This window comes from Geotrypetes seraphini, chromosome 4 (assembly GCF_902459505.1).
Source record: "Geotrypetes seraphini chromosome 4, aGeoSer1.1, whole genome shotgun sequence".
Lineage (NCBI taxonomy): Eukaryota > Metazoa > Chordata > Amphibia > Gymnophiona > Dermophiidae > Geotrypetes > Geotrypetes seraphini.
The window spans coordinates 121,009,958-121,026,887 of NC_047087.1; the positions used below are offsets into that span (position 1 = coordinate 121,009,958).

At 43.6% G+C, this 16,930-nt stretch overlaps 1 protein-coding gene across 2 annotated transcripts in view; it reads right to left on the minus strand.

Moving 5' to 3' along the window:
• Positions 1-16,930, minus strand: part of CFAP44 (cilia and flagella associated protein 44) — a 553,092-nt gene that overhangs the window by 504,136 nt on the left and 32,026 nt on the right. For both annotated transcript variants that reach the window (XM_033943382.1, XM_033943381.1), the window contains exon 3: positions 1,288-1,429. In XM_033943382.1, coding sequence (XP_033799273.1) covers positions 1,288-1,429 — 142 coding nt within the window. The remainder of the gene's footprint in view (positions 1-1,287; positions 1,430-16,930) is intronic.

Consider the following 16,930-nt stretch of genomic DNA (forward strand, 5'->3'; position numbering starts at 1 on the left):
CTACCCAGTACCTCTTTTAATTCTCCGGTGCGAGCCGCATCACCAACTCGCTGCCTGCGTCAGCTCTCCTTCTGACGTCACTTCCTAGGCACAGGAAATAATATCAGAGGGAGAGCTGACATTGATGCAAGCTTCAGGTTGGAGCTGCTGCTCACGCCGGTGAAGATATAGAGGTATGGTGGGGGGGAAGTGAAGGAGTGTGCATAGAGGGGGGAGAAGTGGGAAGGAGTAGAGAGGAGGTGGGGGTTCACTAAGATGGCGCTCTAAGACGGCACCTGGGGCAGACCGCCCCCTCTTACTACACCACTGATCTGGTATGAAACCTTGAGCATCTGTGCATTCTCAAGATTGGCCAAAATTCCTGCTTCAGAGGGAACAGAAGTGGACAGCCTTGAGCATGTGCAGATGCTCAAAGCTCTGTGCTAAATGGCCTTGTGTGATGCCTATTATGCAGACAGTAGAATCACTGCCCTGTACCAGAGACAGAAAAGGGAAATTGGGAGGGTACCAAGGCACCTGTGGTTCCTATGCCCCATTTAATTGTATTAGAAGCTGACTGGGGAGTTATGTTAAATGTTTTTAACTGAGTTTATTATTTTGATTATGGTTACTGTCCACATATTTTCCTTTTTTTATTTCTTATATTATTATTTCCACCACTACCACAACAATTTTGAGGACTTGAAAATATGCTTGGTTTTCTATTCTCCTATTTTGTTGACATTATCTCCTTTGATTTTTGGCATGTAAAGGTGCTTCATTTTCAAAAAAATTATAAAATTAAATAAGAAAACAGATTTTACTTTCTTTGTACTGTATAACAGCATTGTAGCAACTATTCTGGTGCATAAGCAAATTGGATTCTTTGTAGGATGTGATACTTTTTATGATGGAATTATGATGGAGTATACAAGATTTTAAGATAACATATATCCCTTTTTCAACTGGAATGCAATCAAACCAAAGGAATTTGATCACTCCTACCATTTTGTATATAAGTCAGTGCAGCTTCACTTATCCCTGATGCTAATCTCTTTACTCACACTACAGTCTCACTGACATTAGAATTATTTACAAAACAAAAAAATATCAGTAGGTGCCATCAAACTACATTGAACTGGCTGGAGAAGTTTAAATTTTACAGATGTGCACATTCCCTAAATCTATACATAAATAATGTAGAGAATGAAATATATAATTGTATGGACTGTGCACTTTAACCCTTTTCAATGAAATATTTGCTTAGCAAATTAATTCCAAGAATAACACATTCTCAAAGAAGGATACATGAAGTGGAGAAGATTGCTTGGGATTTTGGAGTCTTCAGTTACAGATGGACGAGAACAAATTTCTTCATAATCATAGAAGAAGTCATCAGGGATTTTCTTTATGGATACTTCAGTCTTCTCAGAATCAGGTGCTTCTGACTCTTTATTGAAATGCAGAAATAGTAACAGGCTAAATTGTTTTCAATCAACAATCCCAGTTCTGGTACAGCATTCTCTCTCACCTATGAGAGATGTTTTCCACAGACAACTGGATTGATCAGGAACACAAGTAGGTGACATCACCCAACAGTGTTGGGACAAAACAGCTCTCTCGGAATTCAGAACTTCTTATAGAACAAATTTAAGAGAATGTGTGGCCCTACCCATGAGCAAAAATCTTCCTGAAGCTTCAGTTTGTTTCATAGCTCAAGAAAGAGTGCAACTCTCAAGAAATGGAAAGGATTGTATGCCTGATGAATACAATGTCTACTGAAAACAGTGGCAAGCATGATTGAAGTCAGGTGACTTCCAACTTTTGGGCTGCTTAGTTTAACTCTAGTCCTACCAGTGGAGGGTGCTGTTTCATTATCACTTTTTCAATAGTGAGGGACAGGCAAGCTCTGCAGGATTCCAGGGAACCTGCCTGTTTCTATATACAGTGGTGCCTCGCATAACGAACGCCTCGCACAACGAACGCTGCACACAACGAACTTCATGTCTTGATTCACACAACGAACTTCGTTTCACACAACGAACTTCACACAACGAACTTCGTTTCACACAACGAACTTCGTTTCACACAACGAACTTCGTTTCACACAACGAAGTCGCCCGAGCTGCCGATGTATTGCATCCTTCCGCGCAGGCACTGCAGGCAGTCGTTAGTCACTGCGCTTAACTGCCCTCTCTCACTGTATACAGTTGTCCTTTTAAGATAAACTCAATATTTTTTATATATCATGGCTTCTAAAAAAAGCAGGAAGGTGATTTCTGTTGAAATGAAACGGGAAATAATTAGAAGGAGTGAATGTGGGGTAAAACAGTGTGACCTCGTCAAAGAGTTTGGCCTCAGCAAGACCACCATTTTCACCATTTTGACAAATTTATCTTTTTTTATGTCATCTTAGCATATTTTATGCTGCAGAACGAATTATTTTTTTTAACATGTATTGTTATGGGAAAACGCGTTTCACATAACGAACTTTTCGCATAACAAACTTGCTCCTGGAACGAATTAAGTTCGTTGTGTGAGGCACCACTGTATTTAAATGAACAATACAAAAACCCGGAAAGGGGAGTACTACAAAAAGGCAAAAACAACAAGTGTCCTCTCACCCAAGAACAGGGTGAAGGGCAGAGGCAGCTGAACAGGGGAGACTTGTTTTTGTCTATATATTTAAAAATACAATATTGAAACATCACCCCCACTGGCAGCAATGTAGTTGGAGGACTCCCACTCAGCTTAGAAGCGACAGTGTTCCATATCCTTATTTTCTCACACAGTTTATCTGGGTTCTGAGCCCAATAATTAATTCCATATATAAATGAGAGAGAGATGAGATCATTTCTTGTCACATACATCACTGTTAGGGTTAATAAAGCAAAGTTGCTTACCTGTGACAGATGTTCTCCGTAAACAGCAGGGGAATGCAACCACACTTGATGGTGAAGTCTCTGACTGAGCCAATCGCGTTGGTACTCTCCCCTATCTATAGTAAGCTTTTAAGCTTACTGAGCATGTGCAGGATTGCCCTACTCCTCCAGTCCCCTCCTCTCCTCCTATCAGTTTTGTTCCTAGCCATAAAAGAGACAACGAGGGGATGGTGGGCAGGCAAGTGTGGCTGCATTCCCCTGCTGTGTACAGAGAACACCTGTTACAGGTAAGCAACTTTGCTTTCTCCAGAGTCCAGATATGCAGCCCCACTTGATAATAATAATAATAATAATAACTTTATTCTTTTATACTGCCATTACCAGAAGTTCTAGGCGGTTTACACTAAGAGAAACTGGGCAGTAAGCGAAGTACAATCACTGAATAAAAATACAAGTTACAGTCTTAAAAACTCCTAAGTTAGGTAATGAATTTATCAAACAGAGTAGACTTGACTAATTTTCGAAAAGAACAGTAAGACATGGCTTGATGGATACATTCACCCAACCAAGATTGCAGTTTGCCTGCTTGAAACACTAAGGTCCTGTCTAAGAAAGTCTTATATCGACAACCATTTGCCTTGGGATAGGCAAATAAATGAAATCTTCTAGTTTCCCTCAGTGGCCTATATAACTTAAAGTAGGAGTAAGGTAAGTTGGAGACAATCCCGATATCAACTTAAAACAGATATATGCAAATTTGAATAACATTCGTGCTTCTAACGGTAACCAATGCAGTAAACAATAGTACGGACTGACATGGTCATTCTTTTTTAAACCAGAGATCAACTGGACAGCCGTATTTTGGATTATCCTCAATCTCCTTAAGATTTTCTTAGAAGATCCTAAGTAGATGATATTACAGTAATCCAAGATGGATAAAATTAATGACTGTACCAATAGTCTAATGATACTGGGTCAAAATATTTTTTTATGGTCCGTAATTTCCACAGTATGAAAAAGCATTTTTTTAACCACTAAATTGGTGTGTTCGACCACAGTTAGATGGCAGTCCAGCGTGACTCCCAGAATTTTGATTGAAGTAGTTATCGTGTAGTCATGTCCATTAAGATGAAGTAACGTATCTGCTATTTTATCATTAGGACTGGCCAGGAAAAATTTAGTCTTTTCAGTATTGAGTTTCAATTTGAAATTGATAGTCCACTGTTCTATCTGAATCATAATGAATGATATCTGATTTATAACTTCGGTAGTGAAATTATTAAGAGGAATCAAAATAGTGATATCATCAGCATAAATATAAAATTTCAAGTTTAAACTCTGCAATAGTGAAGAGATATAGATGTTAAACAAAAGTGGGTGACAGAGGAGAACCTTGGGGTACACCACATGGCTTGCTCCAAGAATGAGAATAATTGCTATCACTAACCACTTGGTAAGATCTTTTTTTCAGAAAACCTTGAAACCAACTCCAAACCCTTCCTGAAAGCCCCATTGTATCAGACAGCCCAACAGGATCTCATGATCTACTAGGTCAAAAACACTGCTAAGATCTAGCTGAAGAATTAGGGTGCTTGTGCCTTTGCTAAATAGACAGTGGAGATGATCAATCAATGAGGCAGGTACAGTCTCAGTACTGAAGCCTCTTCTGAATCCTGACTGATATTCATGAAGGATATTAAATTTTTCCAAATAGCTTACTAATTCTAAATTGACTAATCCTTCCAACAATTTGGTAAACAGAGGAATATTTGCAATAAGGCTATAATGGGATTTAGTAGTAATTGATACCTTTTGGACCTTAAGGATGGGGGTAATCAAGATTTGACACAAATCGTCAGGCAACAATCCATTAGCTAATGAAAAAGTGGTCCATTTAAATAAATCCGCTTTAAAAGTAAATGGAGCATTTTTCATAATAGTCAGAGGACAATCGTCCAATAAGCAATTCGATTTAACATATTTATTGAACAGTTTTATAAACTGTTGCCAGTCCGGAGTCTGGAAATGATTCCAGAACATATCTACCCTTGAGCCATCTTCCAGATGACTAAATTGTGGAACAACATAGTTACAAGTAGGAGACTGTAAAGTTGCTCTCAGATCAAAAATTTTTTTGTTAAAGAACTCCGCAAGAGTTTCAGAGGACAAAGGACATTCAGTGTTTGATCTCAACACCAATTCAATGTCGGTTAAAGTATTAACCAATTTGAACAAATCTCTACTATTAATCTTAGATGTACCAATTTTCTGCGCATAGCATTTTGAACATTTCTCTTTAATCCCAATTTGAAGAAGCATACGGGAGGTGGAAAACAGTCTATAATGCAAAGAAATTATGTAAAACTGATTGTCCAAAGAGAACATCTTGAGCTAAACTTTGGTCTAAGTAGTAGTGTTTGGTAAAAGTATGTACAGACGACCATGTAACTGCTTTGCAAATGTCCATGGATACTGACCATGGTTTTTACCAATTATTATTAAGTTGCAGATCTTGGAGGATCTGATGTACTGGCAAGGCAATAAGCTCCCTGAATGGAGATTTACAGGATTGAAGGATGATTTGGAAATCCTTACTACCTGAGGGAGTTGCATCTGGACTGAGGCTCAGAAGAGAAGATAACTTCTATAAAAACTTTGGATAGCAATGCTCCTCTGTGACAGCTGGCTGAGGTAGAGGCAGGTCAGGTTTTGCATCCATAGGTAAAGGCTCATGCCATTCTGTGGGAAATGATGGCCCTTGGGTAGGAGAGGAGCAGATGGGAGTTCCAGGGCTCCAATCCAGCTGTGGAGCTATGTCAAGCTCAGCTAGTGAGGGTATAAGGTTGTCACAGCCAGGACATTACTGAGGCTCCAAAAATGGGATAGGAGACGCAGGATCTGGTTGTTGAAAGAGCCCTGCACTATCTGGCATGAATCTCTGGAACAGGGTGAAAAAACTAGCCATAGAGTGAAAAGACTGAGAAGCAGGAGAAGAGAGCCTGGCACTGAAGGAGACAGAGCTAACTTTTTAGAAGGTACCTGCTGAGTTTCCACATCCAGTGGAGGAGCAACCCTCTTGGTCTTTGAAATAGTCCTCACCTGCTTTGATCCAAACACTGTGACAAGGTAGTAAATGGTTTCAGATTATATTACACCAGAGGAAGCCAACTTGGTTAAAACTTGAATTATCCCTGGCTTCTCCCTTTCTCCTTAATGTCTGAGTTTAAGTCAGGGGTTGATCTGTTGGCAAATAATTAAATCTGAGATGGTAGCCCAGTTTTACAATGTTGAGAATCCAAGAATGCATTGTGATTCTTTATCACTGCTGAAGAAAGATAGCCAAAATGTAGCCAGGATAGCCAAAATGTAGAAGGCTGCTTTAATTGCACATGTGTGGTTTACTTCATTTTACCCCTTACTCACTGCCATGGTTGGTTTAGTAAAAGTTGAATGCTGGTGTAGAAAACTGGACTTGCTCTAGTTACCTGATAAAGGGAACAAACCTTTTCTATAGTAGTAGAAATTTTATGATGTTGAGCTGTGCTCATTCACCTAGAGGATGATGTAAATGGTGGGTCACAGTCAAAAAAGAGATTATGTCTTTACCTTGATAATATCTTTTCCAGTAGATTGGTGAGTCATTCTAGATAAGCAGGTTATCTCCCCATGGCTGCGAGCCATCTGTAGAAGGAATCCACTGCAAATTTTTTTCTATGTCCCTCCTACTTCACTGTGAGCTCTACTGCCACCTGCAATTAGTACCCAAGCATGCTAGAGGTCCAACCCATTATGTGAAGTAAGGACAGAGAGGGGATACCCCAACAATACAACTGTTCTGCATTAACATAAAACACTATTACATTTATTAAATTTAATGAACTGGCAACAGCCAACAGAAGCATCAAAGGAGCTCAGGTAGTACCCCCGAAGACATTAAAACATATTATACAGTATCCTTTAGGGCCCAAAGGGCAGACTGGCATCTAAGGTACAACTTGGGGAAGCATATATAGCATGAAAACAGTAGGCATGTGCAGGAAGAACATGGCGGGAGTCTAGAATGACTCACCTATCTACTGGAAAAGATATTAACTAGATAAGGACATAATCTCTTTTTCCCAGTGCAAGTAGACAAGTAGGGCATACCAAAGTAGTCTCATAAATCTAGGGTGGGCTGACTATGCCAGCCTTCAAACCTAGGACCCAAAGGCACCACATCCACTCTGTAAAACTTGGCAAAGATATGAGGATTGGACCAGATAGCTGCTCTGCAAATCTCCTCTAGGAGACTGCCCTAGCTTTGGCCCACGAAGTGGCCACACTCCTTGTAGAATGTGCCTTGACAGAAACAGGGGACAGGCTCCCATAGACAATATTTAAATGTTCAGCCTCTGTGTTGGTGTGAATTGAAGGGGAAACCTAATTGAAACATCTGAACTTGATTATAACATTTCATACATTTAATTGTAATAATTAAATTGTAATGTAATTGCATTACATCACCACTAGGGGGATGAACACTTAGCAAGATTCAGCCTCCAGAATTAAACACAATATTCCAAGAGCACTAGCACTAGCACTTCTCTTTTACTGCTGGCAATTCCTCTATCTATGCAGCCCAGCATCCACTTTGTCACATTGTTCATAGCCTTGAGGTCCTCAGACACTATCACACTAAAGTCCCTCTCCCAGTCCGTGTATATCAGCTTTTCACCTTCTAGCATATTTAGCTCCTTTGTATTTTTACTCTTCAAGTGCATCACTCTGCACTTTTTTGCATTAAATTTTAATTGCCAAACATTAGATCATTCTTCTAACATTTACAGATCTCTTTTCATGTTTTCTATTCCCTCTGGGATGTCCACTCTGTTACAAATCTTCATGTCATTTGCAAAGAGACACACTTTTCCTTTTAATCCTTCAGAAATATCTCTCACAAATATATTGAACAGAATGGACTCCAGTACCAATCCCTGAGGCACTCCACTACTCAACCTTTTTTTCCTCTGAGCAAATTCCACTTACCACAACTCTCTGTCGTTTGTCAGTCAACCAGTTTCTAATCCAGGTAAGCGCTTGGCTCCTAACTTCAGCCTGATAAGTTTGTTGATGAGCCTCATACGAGGAACCGTGTCAAAGGCTTTGCAGAAATCCAGGCAGACTATATCTAATGCACAACCTCAATCCAATTCTCTGGTCACTCAATCAAAGAAATCAATCAGATTCATTTGGCAAGTCCGCTCCAGCGGCGGCCCATCAGGTCCATGACCTGTGAGGTGACCGGCGTCTAAGTCCTTTTAATCCCCTTAGCCTTCTCTGTAAGCCCTTACATAACTTATTTCTACCTCTATCTGTATCCCTCAACCCCCGTGTCCTTCAGGAAATTATCCAATCCTTCCTTGAAGCCCGGTAGAGTACTTTGTCCTATTACAACCTCTGGAAGCGCATTCCAGGTGTCCACCACCCTCTGAGTGAAAAAGAATTTCCTGGCATTGGTTCTAAACCTGTCCCCTTTCAATTTCTCTGAGTGCCCCCTTGTTCTTGTGGTTCCCAATAGACTGAAGAATCTGTCCCTTTCTACCTTCTCTATACCTTTCATGATCTTGAAATTCTCTATCATGTCTCCTCTGAGTCTCCGCTTTTCCAGGGAGAAGAGCCCCAGCCTTTCCAACCTGTCTGCGTAAGAAAGGTTCTCCATCCCTTTTACCATTTTCGTCGCTCTCCTCTGAACCCTCTCAAGCATTGCCATGTCCTTCTTGAGGTACGGTGACCAAAATTGGACACAGTACTCCAGATGCGGGCGCACCATCGCACGATACAGCGGCATGATGACTTCCTTCGTCCTGGTCGTAATTCCCCTCTTAATAATACCCAACATTCTGTTCGCTTTCTTTGAGGCTGCTGCACATTGTACCGTTGATTTCATTGTTGTATCTACCAGCACACCCAAGTCTTTTTCAAGGTTACTTTCCCCTAGCACTGATCCTCCCATTTTGTAACTGAACATCGGGTTCTTCTTCCCTATATGCATGACTTTGCATTTCTCTATATTGAAGTTCATTTGCCATTTATTTGCCCACTCTTCCAGTTTGTTTAGGTCCCTTTTTTAGGTCTTCACATTCTTCCGCCGTTCTAACCCTGCTACAGAGTTTGGTGTCATCCGCAAACTTTATAACTTCACACTTCGTTCCCGTTTCCAGGTCATTTATGAATACATTGAACAGTAGCGGTCCGAGCACCGATCCCTGTGGAACACCGCTCGTGACCTTTCTCCAGTCCGAGTAGTGGCCCTTCACTCCAACCCTTTGCTTCCTGCCTGTCAACCAGTGTTTAATCCATCTGTATACGTCCCCTTCCACCCCATGGTTCCACAATTTTCTAAGTAGCCGCTCATGAGGTACCTTGTCAAAGGCTTTTTGGAAGTCGAGATAAATGATGTCTATGGGCTCCCCTTTGTCCACCTGGCTGTTTATCCCTTCAAAGAAGTGCAGTAAGTTTGTTTGGCACGATCTTCCCTTGCAGAAGCCATGTTTGCTCGCTTTCAGCTGTCCATTTTTTTCTATGTGCTCACTGATGCTGTCTTTTATCAGTGCTTCTACCATCTTGCCCGGGACTGAAGTCAAGCTTACTGGCCTGTAGTTCCCCGGGTCTCCCCTCGCTCCCTTTTTTGAAGATAGGTGTGACATTCGCTATTTTCCAGTCCTCTGGGATCTCCCCAGTTTTCAAGGATAGGTTACAAATGTGTTGGAGTATTCCCGCTATTTCGTTCCTCAGTTCTTTTAGGACCCTTGGGTGGATTCCATCTGGGCCTGGTGATTTGTCGCTCTTCAATCTATCTATCTGTTTGAGGACATCCTCATGGCTTACCTCTATTTGCGACAGTTTTTCCTCTTGGTCTCCACTTATGATCTCTTCTGGTTCTGGTACATTGGATGTGTCTTCGCTCGTGAAGACTGACGAGAAGAACTTGTTTAACCTGTCAGCTACCTCTTTCTCCTCCTTTACCACTCCCTTTCTGTCTCCATCATCTAACGGTCCTACTTCCTCTCTCGCCGGTTGCTTCCCTTTAACGTATCTGAAGAAGGTTTTGAAGTTTTTTCCGTCCCTCGCCAGCCTCTCTTCATATTCCCTTTTTGCTTTCCTAACTACTCGGTGACATTCTTTTTGGTGTTTTTTGTGATCCTCCCAGTTCTCCCCAGTTTGGTCCTTTTTCCATTTTCGGAACGATTTTTTCTTGTCACCTATTGCTTTCTTCACTTCATGTGTTATCCACACCGAGTCTTTCGCTCGCTTTTTCTTGCACCCTTTCCTAAACCTGGGGATATACAAGTTTTGTGCTTCCTGCACCGTGTCCTTGAATAGGGACCAGGCTCTCTCTACGGTCTCCATCCTTTTTGAGCTGTTTTTGAGTTCTTTCTCACCATTGTTCTCATAGCATCGTAGTTCCCTTTCTTGAAATTGAGCGTAGTTGCTGTGGTTCTCTTCACTTTTGATGTTCCTACTTCTAGTTTGTACCGGATCATGTTGTGATCACTGTTTCCTAGCGTTCCTACCACTTCCACTTCCTTTGCAGGTCCCCCTAGCCCGTTGAGGATCAGGTCGAGAGTGGCATTCCCTCGCGTTGATTCTTTGACAAGCTGTTCCATGAAGCAGTCCCTCACACTCCAGTCTATCCCGGGGTAGTTAAAATCTCCCATCACCATCACACTTCTGCTTTTGCATTCCCGTCTCAATTCTGCTTCCAGTTCCTTGTCGTTTGCCTCTGCTTGCCTAGGTGGGCGATAGTACAGTCCCAATTTTATGTCGGCTCCATTTCTTCCTGGTACTTTGACCCATAAGGATTCCAATTCTTCCGCCTTGGCTGCTGTATCTAGTCTGGTTGAGTGAATGGTGTTCCTTATATAAAGTGCTATTCCTCTGCCCTTCTTGTGGGTCCTGTCTCTTCTACAGAGTTTGTACCCTGGCAGTACTACGTCCCATTTGTTTTCCTCAGTCCACCAAGTTTCTGTGATTCCAATGATGTCTAGGTTCCCCTCCTTGGCCGTGACTTCCAGTTCTCCCATTTTGGCCCTTAGGCTCCTTGCATTTGCATACAAGCAATTTAAGTCCTGGTTTCTTCCTTCCCCTGCTGTTTTTCCCTGTGATTTTGATTTTGATCTGCTCCTCTTTCCGTCCCCCACATGGGCTGCCAGACCCTGAGTTTCGTTTTGTTTTTTCTCATCCTGCGGTGCATCTTTTTCGTCCTCATCCTGTTTCCTCATTTCCACCCGCTCCTCCAGCTCCTGTTGTTTGCTTGTCTGTTTGTTCTCTAATTTCTCTTGATCCTCGCACCCCTTTTGTTCGTCTTTTGTTTCTTCCCAGCAGTTTCCCCGCTGAGTATCTTTATTTGATAGTCCTGTCCGAACTGTCGACTGCAGCTCGACTGTCGGCTTTCCCCTTCCTCTCAGTTTAAAGCCTGCTCTATTCCTTTCTTGACGTTGTTCGCCAGCAGTCTCGTCCCTGCCGTGCTCAGGTGTAGTCCGTCCCTCCTGAAGAGCTTGTTCTTTCCCCAAAAAGTTGTCCAGTTCCTCATGAAGTAGAAGCCTTCCTCCTCGTACCATCTCCTCAGCCATGCGTTTATTGCTTGTAGCTCAGATCTTGTAACCCATTTGATTCTAGGAAATTTACTACAGTACAGTACCCGATATTCAAGGGGGTTCCGTTGCAGAAACCCCCACGAATATCGAAAAACCACGAATACAGTTTTTTGCCTGTGGAAGCAGGAGAGGGCAGCTGGAGAGGCAGGATAGGGCAGCTGGAGCGCCGGCGAGTAAAGGAAATCACTCGTGGTATGCTCCGACCGCCTCTTCCTGCACTAAAGTCAGGCTTCACCAATCAGGAGCTGCTTTGATACGCAGGGAAACACTGTATTCCTTCTTTCAGCAGAGCTTCCATTATCTTACCAACCACCGAAGTGGGACTTATTTGCCTGTAGTTTCCAACTTCTTCTCTGTTACCACTTTTGTAAAGAGGGATCACATTCGCTCTTCTCCAACCCAACAGAACCTCTCCTGTCTCCAAGGATTTATTAAACAAATCTGTAAGAGGTCTCGCAAGAACTTCTGTGTCTTCTCTCAACAGCCTAGGATGGATCTCATCCGGTCCCATGGCTTTGTCCACTTTTAGATTTCCCAGTTGTTGATAAACACTTTCTTCTGTGAACTGTATAATACCTACTCCATTCCTATATATACCTTTGTTGGCCAACCAAGATACTTCTCTAGACTTTTCTTCCTTGAACACAAAACAGAAATATTTGTTTAGCATGTCTGCTTTATCCTCACTGCTTTCCACATAACAGTTCTCAGCATCTTTTAGTCTCACAATTCCATTTCTAGTCTTCCTCCTTTCTCCAGTATACATCTTTTCTTGATCCATCTTCAATTAATATTCTGATTCACTCCCTAGTAATTTCAACTATAGATTATTGTAATGCCCTTTATCAAGGTATAACCCAGAAAGAAATCTGTCGTCTACAACTACTGCAAAACACTGCTATTAAATTAATCTATCATGCAAAAAAATTTGACCATGTCACTCCTCTCCTCCGTAAAGCACATTGGCTACCTATTACTTTTTGTTTGCAGCAGCACGAGGCAGGCAGGAGACCAAGGGAGAGGAGGAAGGGCTGTGTGAGGCGCAGGGAGAGAGGAGAAGCGCCAGCACAAGCCAGGAAGACATCGGGGCAGCGGCGAGGTAGCTCCGCCCACCCCCCCACCGCATCAGTAGCATGCGACCGGGCTCCTCCATAAAAGGAGGCGAGCCAACGGCGCGCAGCCATTCGGCGCACGGCGAAGGTGAGCGGAAAAGGCGCTCGCCTTAGCGAGAGCACTTTGCGAAGAGCCTTAAGAAGAGACAAATCTTCTTGTTTAAATTCTCTCATTTACTCACTAACAGGCAGATCTTAATTCAACTTGGATATGGCAGGGAGAACAAGAAGCGCTAAGTCTACAATCAAGGCCAGCATTCCTTCCACCGGTGGGATCCAGGAGGCAATCCAGGAAGTGACCATGGCCTGGGTACAGAAGGAGGAGGACCCAGGACGATGGACGGAGGTCTTCGTGCAGACCGAGGTCATCTCCCAGCAGTACACTACAGTCTCTACACAGACTGAGGAGGTCGGTCAGCTGAACGAGGACATCATGCAGGAACTAAGAAGCCTCAGGGAGGAGGTCAAATGCCTAAGAAGCATCAGAGAGGACGAGGCCTACATCGATGGAGTAGTGCAGGAGCTGTCTCAAATCACTGAGCAGGCTCGTAACGGATCCTTCCTTGAGACGCCCAGGCCGTCGGCCTTGAAACCAACCACAGGGGTCCAGGAAATGGCTGGGGATGCTGACTCTTGGCAGCTAGTGACTTCCTCCACAGGTAAACGTAGGAAACCCCCCACCCCCCCTTTTTCAATCTCTTCACCTTCTTCTTCTTCTTTTTCTTACCAGGGTAGCTCCACATCGACCCCACAACTTATCCTGAAGAACAGATTCCAGGCATTGCAGGAAGAGCCAGCCGACAAGGAACAGGAGCGGGTCCAACACACGGCTCCATCTCCGGAGACAATGGATCGACCCCCCCCCCAGAGGAAGCGTAGGGTAATAATCATTGGGGACTTCATGCTGAGGGGCACTGAGGGTTCGATTTGCAGACCAGACATGCAATTGAGGGAGGTCTGCTGTCTATCTGGAGCCAGAAACCGAGATGTGACCGCCTGTCTTGATAGACTTCTCAAACCCCAAGATTACTTCCCCATGCTGCTCATCCACGTCGGAATGAATGATACTGCCAGGAACACCACGGAGGACACAACTAGAGACTTCAGAGCTCTAGGGAAGAGGCTGAAGCGGACAGGGGCGCAGGTGGTCTTCTCTTCGATCCTTCCTGTTAGAGGCAGGGGAAGGGCCAGGGACGAACGTATCATGAGGACAAATGAGTGGCTACAAGGATGGTGCCGGGACATGAACTTTGGATTTCTGAATCATGGAGAGACGCTGCAGGGACTTCAGGGACCAGACGGACTCCACCTGTCTACTAGAGGTAAGAACGTCTTCGGACACAGACTAGCACGCCTGCTTCGCAGGGCTTTAAACTAGGTAAGTTGGGGGAGGGTACCCACTCACATACCAGAGCAGTAAGTAACAATCCTGATAAGGTGAGTCGTAACTCCGCTTCTAGGTCCGAGGTAAGTACACTCACTGTAAACGATTCTCTAGGAGTCACGTTGACTCAGATGGAAAATTCTCTACAGGGACGTATCAAACAAAAGGTGTGGAGGGCTATGTATGTTAAGAACATAAGAACATAAGAACATAAGAAGCGCCATCTCCGGATCAGACCTTCGGTCCATCAAGTCCGGCGATCCGCACACGCGGAGGCCCTGTTAGGTATACACCTGGCTTATTTTATAGCCAACCATATCTTTATATGCCTCTCTCAAGGAGATATGCATCTAGTTTGATTTTGAAGCCTAGGACTGTCGATTCCGCAATAATCTCCCCTGGGAGAGTATTCCAGATGTCAACCACTCTCTGTGTGAAGCAGAACTTCCTGATATTAGTCCTGAACTTGCCCCCCCTTAGCTTCATTTCATGTCCTCTTGTCCGTGTCAAATTGGACAATGTAAATAGTTTTTTCTGCTCTATTTTGTCGATTCCTTTCAGTATTTTGAAGGTTTCGATCATATCCCCACGCAGTCTCCTTTTCTCAAGGGAGAACAATCCCAGTGTTTTAAGTCGATCCTCATATTCCAGTTTCTCCATACCCTTCACTAGTTTAGTTGCTCGTCTCTGCACCCTCTCCAGCAGTTTTATATCCTTCTTTAAGTAGGGAGACCAATGTTGGACGCAGTATTCCAAGTGGGGTCTGACCATTGCCCTATAAAGCGGCATTATAACTTTCTCCGATCTACTCGAGATTCCTTTCTTTATCATGCCCAACATTCTATTTGCCTTATTTGCCGCTGCCGCACATTGTGCCGACGGCTTCAGGGTCCTATCTATCAGTACACCCAGATCCCTTTCTTGTTCACTTTTTCCCAGAGTTGCACCTGACATTCTGTACTCGTATTCCTTATTTTTACTGCCTAAATGCATTACCTTGCATTTCTCCACGTTGAACTTCATCTGCCATTTCTCCGCCCATTTTTCTAACCGACACAAATCGCTCTGGAGTTCCTCACTGTCCTCCTGCGATCTGATTGCCCGGCAGAGTTTTGTGTCGTCTGCAAACTTGATGATCTCACTGGATGTTCCGTTTTCCAGGTCATTGATATAAATATTAAAAAGGATCGGCCCAAGTACCGAGCCCTGGGGTACACCACTAGTCACTTTCTCCCAGTCGGAGAACTTCCCATTTATGCCCACTCTCTGCTTCCTGTTTTCCAGCCATTTGCCTATCCATCTTTGTATATCTCCCTCTATGCCATGGCTTTGTAGTTTCCTAAGAAGTCTTTTGTGTGGAACTTTGTCAAATGCTTTCTGGAAGTCCAAGTATAATATGTCCACCGGCTTTCCACTATCAATTTGCTCGTTCACGGTCTCAAAGAATTGGAGTAAATTCGTCAAACACGATTTCCCTTTCCTGAATCCATGTTGACTGGGTTTCATCAAGTCGTGTGTGTCCAAGTGCTGAACTATGCTATCCTTGATCAGTGATTCAATCATCTTGCCGGGGACAGATGTAAGACTCACAGGTAATGCACGCAGTTTAGGAAATAAAATTCTAGAATTGGAGACTGAAGTAATAAATGCTGACCTGGACGTAGTGGCAATATCCGAAACCTGGTTCACGGACTCTCATGGGTGGGACATGGCTATACCGGGCTATAACTTACTCCGTCAAGACAGAGAGGGTAAGTTAGGAGGAGGGGTAGCACTATACATTAAAGAAGACATCAAAACGACCAGGATCACAGATGTCAAGTACACTGGGGAATCCCTCTGGGTGAACCTGGCCAGGAGCAAAGAAAAATGCCTATATCTTGGTGTGGTATATAGACTTCCAAAACAACTGGAAGACAAAGACACGGAACTAATTGATGACATTGAAAATATCACTTTACGTGGAGACGGTGTTCTGCTAGGGGACTTCAATATGCCTGATGCGGATTGGAACGCACTTTCAGCGACGACTAGCAGCAGCAGGAGGCTAATAACGTCCATGAAGGGAGCACGACTTAAACAAATGGTGTTGCAGCCCACTAGGGCCCTGGTTATCCTGGACCTGGTACTCACCAACAGGGAAAGCGTCTCGGAGGTCTTGGTAGGAGATACGCTATCCTCCAGCGACCAGAACATGGTACGGTTCAACCTCAGGAAAGGTCTCCCTAGATCAAACACAAAAACAAAGGTACTGACTTCGAACGCATGGGAGATTTTGTCCATAGGGCACTGCAGAACCAAGCTGCGACGGATGATGTTGAAGTTATGTGGTCAACCCTGAAATCGACCATACATGAAGCAACAAGCCTCTACATTAGATCAGTAAATAAACGGCAGAGAAACAATAAACCCCAATGGTTTACCGCCTTGATCTCGTGCCTTGTTAAAGAAAAGAAAAAAAGCATTTATTTCCTACAAACGGACGGAAGAAGTGAAAGCCAAACTTGAATATACAGCCAGGGCTGCAGCGGTCAAAAAGGCAGTCAGGGAGGCCAAGCTTCGAGTGGAAGAAAATCTAGCGAAGAACCTCAAAAAGGGAGACAAATCCTTCTTCAGGTACATTAATGACAGGAAAAGAAACACAAATGGGATAGTACGCCTAAAAAAACCAGATGGGAAGTACGTGGAATCAAACTCCGAAAAGGCTGAACTTCTGAATGAGTACTTCTGCTCAGTCTTCACCAACGAGGCACCAGGTCACGGTCCACACTTACAGACAAAGCAAAGAGCGGAAGACCCGTTTTGGAATTTCAAGTTTACACCCGAAGACGTCTACTGTGAACTGACAACACTCCAGGTGAATAAAGCCATGGGGCCGGACAATCTACACCCCAGAGTACTCAGGGAGTTGTGTGATGTTCTGGCGGAACCGCTATC